This window comes from Debaryomyces fabryi (assembly GCF_001447935.2).
Source record: "Debaryomyces fabryi strain CBS 789 chromosome Unknown contig00325, whole genome shotgun sequence".
Lineage (NCBI taxonomy): Eukaryota > Fungi > Ascomycota > Pichiomycetes > Serinales > Debaryomycetaceae > Debaryomyces > Debaryomyces fabryi.
The window spans coordinates 115-3565 of NW_015385751.1; the positions used below are offsets into that span (position 1 = coordinate 115).

The following is a 3451-nucleotide window of genomic DNA, read 5'->3' on the forward strand; positions in this document are numbered from 1 at the left end:
CAATCAATAAAAAGCAGGGTAACATCTATTCAATGAGTGAGGATGAATCGTAATAAGCCGAACTTCATAATGAATTTTACCGGAAGGTAAATTAGCAATATCACGCAAGACATCAGAATTATATCCATTATCGTAAATTAAACATTATATCTTGCACTGGTTTAAAAAGGCAGTTAGCAAAATACTAAATTTTTTGAGATGCTGAACCTCCAATGAATTCTCCTAGCGAAATGGGGCATTTATGATCTAAAGAAATCAGTTTATATAGGTACCAGGTTTCAATCTTAATTGAGACAAAGGAATATAGTTATTCTTCTCTATACAACTAACTCGACGTTTGCAGCATTTAGATAAAGCCTTTCTCTGGTTGCTAATTTGCTTCAGAATCGAGCATTGATTACATATTGTACTCTGCTATCATATTCGAAAAGGTTATAAATTAAAAGCTTTTTTATCCGAAGTTTAACTGTTGAAGAAGTGGCTTTCATTATTAAAAATATTAGCGAAGACATAGTGGATTGTGCCTCAATTTTGGCAACCTACTAATTATAAGATCTTCTTCGAATAGGAAAAAATAATCAAGATCAATTTCTTTATATATGTATGCAGTGTTTGGGGTAGATAGTTATAAAAAAACTATAAACTAGCACAAAGCATGGAAAACTTGACGACAACACTAGAAAGCGATATGAAAATTTTCTGAGTATAGGAAGGTAGCTTTTATTCTTCTGATAATTTGTGTGCAACATTATGAGTGAATTACATATTGGTTAATAGAGAATATCATCCATAATATTGCTCCATGTGGTCTTAACGCATAAAATTATAGAATAATAAATACAAAAAATAAAACTATTCTTTTATTAGTGATCCTGAAATTATACGATATGATGTTTCTCTAAAATTATTAATAGCAGGATTTTTATCAATAGAATGGAAGAACTTTATGCAATGGCCCGCGTGCCTGATTCATTCAAAAAGGTCATTAATCAATTACAGAAGAAATTCCTCAAAGTCGTAAACTTAGCAAAGTACGAGAATGAACAGATTGCTGTAAATAAATACTTCGATAAAATTCGCCCCAGAGAAAGATAATTAAGATATTTTATTTTATGTGGTTCTTATGCTAGATTACATTTATCATGCGTGTCAGAAAGCGAGATGCATGCAGGATATAGATTTTAGATCTCCACCGTTGGATAGATTACTATGCATCTGATTAGAGTCTAACCGTAGAATGTCATTACTAGGAGCAGATGGTTTTATTTACAACTGTTTCCTACATTGAAATTTTTTGAAACACAATTTGTGCTATTCCTTCAGTGAACGGTTTAAAGACAAAGCCTTTGCTATATATTAGGTTTGAATATGTACTCTGTTATATACATATACAGATGTATTATATATTTAGTATCTCACACTTTATATAATTTAACCACCGGTAGTTTAATCATAACGAAAGTTTAGTTCATTCAATTGTTTCGTGTTAGTAATATGCATAGAAATAATACCCGTGTCCTCAACTTAATGAAAACTTATCCAATGTTGACTTCCTTATAATGTATACTTGTGCACGCAAAATCTCAGTGAGATCAGCTCATCAAGTACAACTCACTCGAATTTTAAAAGACAGTACCCTTATTGCCCTTCTTATCCACTCTATAGTTCTTCCAAACAGCAATGGATGGAATGGCTAAAACCAATATACATGTAGCTGCAATTGCACCAAACTTTTGACTGTATCCCCATGCATAATTGATAGCATCTCTGGTTTCGCTTCCCACAGGATAAGTCATTTGAGTCAGATACCCCCCGAGGTAAATACTTGTGGCGTTTGACTTAGCATTATCGGGTAAGGCATTATAGAGTGCACTTGGGAAGGTGTTAGAGTATATAGCAGCAGCAACTGCATACCCGATAGAACCGCCAAGACTTGAGAAAAGTCCAATAAGTGCAAGCATCATTGGAACTCCACCAACATCAGCTACACACATAACGGCCATGTCTTCACCAATTACCAAACTACCTCCCGCAAATGCAATAAATATTTGACACATGACAATGTATCCAATATTTCCATCTTGCCCGCGGAAGCGTATCATAAGCCCAGCCCCAAGTATCATGAGGGGAAGAGCAAAAAAGAGACAGGTATACTTGAAAGTCTTGATATAGCGAACCCACAAACCGAAGATGACCCCCCAGAAACAAGAACCCACATTATAAATTTGGGACATGTAGCCTGTCATAGAAATTTCCAAGTTATAAACAACCATTACAAAGTAGTAAAAGTAAAGATCCCAACAGTAGAAACTAAAGTAAAGTATAGCCGCAAGACAGCATGCTCCTAAAACAGTACGTTCTGTTAAAAGTTCCCATTCAATGAAATGTTTACGAGCTCCGTATTTTTCCCAAAGACCAAACGCTGGGAAAAGAAGGAAGCCAATTACAACCATAGAAATAAAAGTAGCACTGCTATACTGGGCTCTTCCATAAGTTTCTAAACTGAATGGTAGTAAGAATATTACAAATGCAGCCATCAAGAGGAGAGCACCAATAATATCGAACTGGTGGATATAGTGAATGATAGACTGTATAGCCGTTCTACCACTAGCTCCTTTCTTGATAAGGCCCGCCTTATCAGCCTTTATTTGGTAATACTTGAAAACAAAGGCAAGCGGAAGAAATATAAATGGCATTATGATAGCAAAAGTACCATAAGCCCATCTCCAAGATGTTATCTTAAGAAATGATTGAGCAGCAAGTGGACCTGTGAAAGCCGTACAAATAAAAGGCGTACTAGCAAAGGCAAAACTGAAAGCTCGATTTCTAAGACCAGAAGTATCAGCAATAAACACATCCAATATAAAATAGATGGCATCGTATCCAATCCAATACAAAACGTATCCTGCCGCGTAACTGCTTGGACCATTACAAGCTGCAAGAATAATAATACCAAGTAAGTAGACACCTATAAAGACCAAAAACCCTTCTGTACGACCCCATATAGTCAAAATTTTTGCAATCGGCAATTTAAGAACACCTCCAATAATCGAGGCCAAAATGTTGGCTGTACTTACTGCTGGAGCAGCCTCAAATTCGCTATAAGCATAATAAATAATATTATTACCAATAGCAGATTGGAATGCCAACATGAAAAAGCAGACCCAAATCCAAGCATATATAAAATAAAGGACAGTCCTACTCCACATAATGGTGGTAGCTTGAGCTTTTTGTACACCAGGAAGTTCTTCTACGGGTATTTCATCGGATTGTTCTCCTTCAAAAGGCTTTTCCTTTTGAGGGTCAACGTCAACTCTAAGTACGGATTTAGCGACTTCATGATCACTCGATTTTTTAAAGAAATGAAAAATACCAGGCATAATGACTTGATTGAAGCGTTGTCTCAAAAACATTTTGAAGACTCAAGCTGTCTTTATACTTGTCAAAAAAA

The 3451-nt window shown here is 35.5% G+C and overlaps 1 protein-coding gene across 1 annotated transcript; it reads right to left on the reverse strand.

The window, feature by feature from the left end:
- Positions 1 to 1622: 1622 nt before the first annotated feature.
- AC631_05895 (uncharacterized protein) lies at positions 1623 to 3413 on the reverse strand (the record flags this gene model as incomplete). The annotated part of the gene is made up of 1 exon (XM_015614724.1): positions 1623 to 3413. The coding sequence occupies one exon, from the start codon at positions 3411 to 3413 to the stop codon at positions 1623 to 1625; it is 1791 nt and encodes a 596-aa protein (XP_015464448.1).
- Between the last annotated feature and the right edge of the window lie 38 nt (positions 3414 to 3451).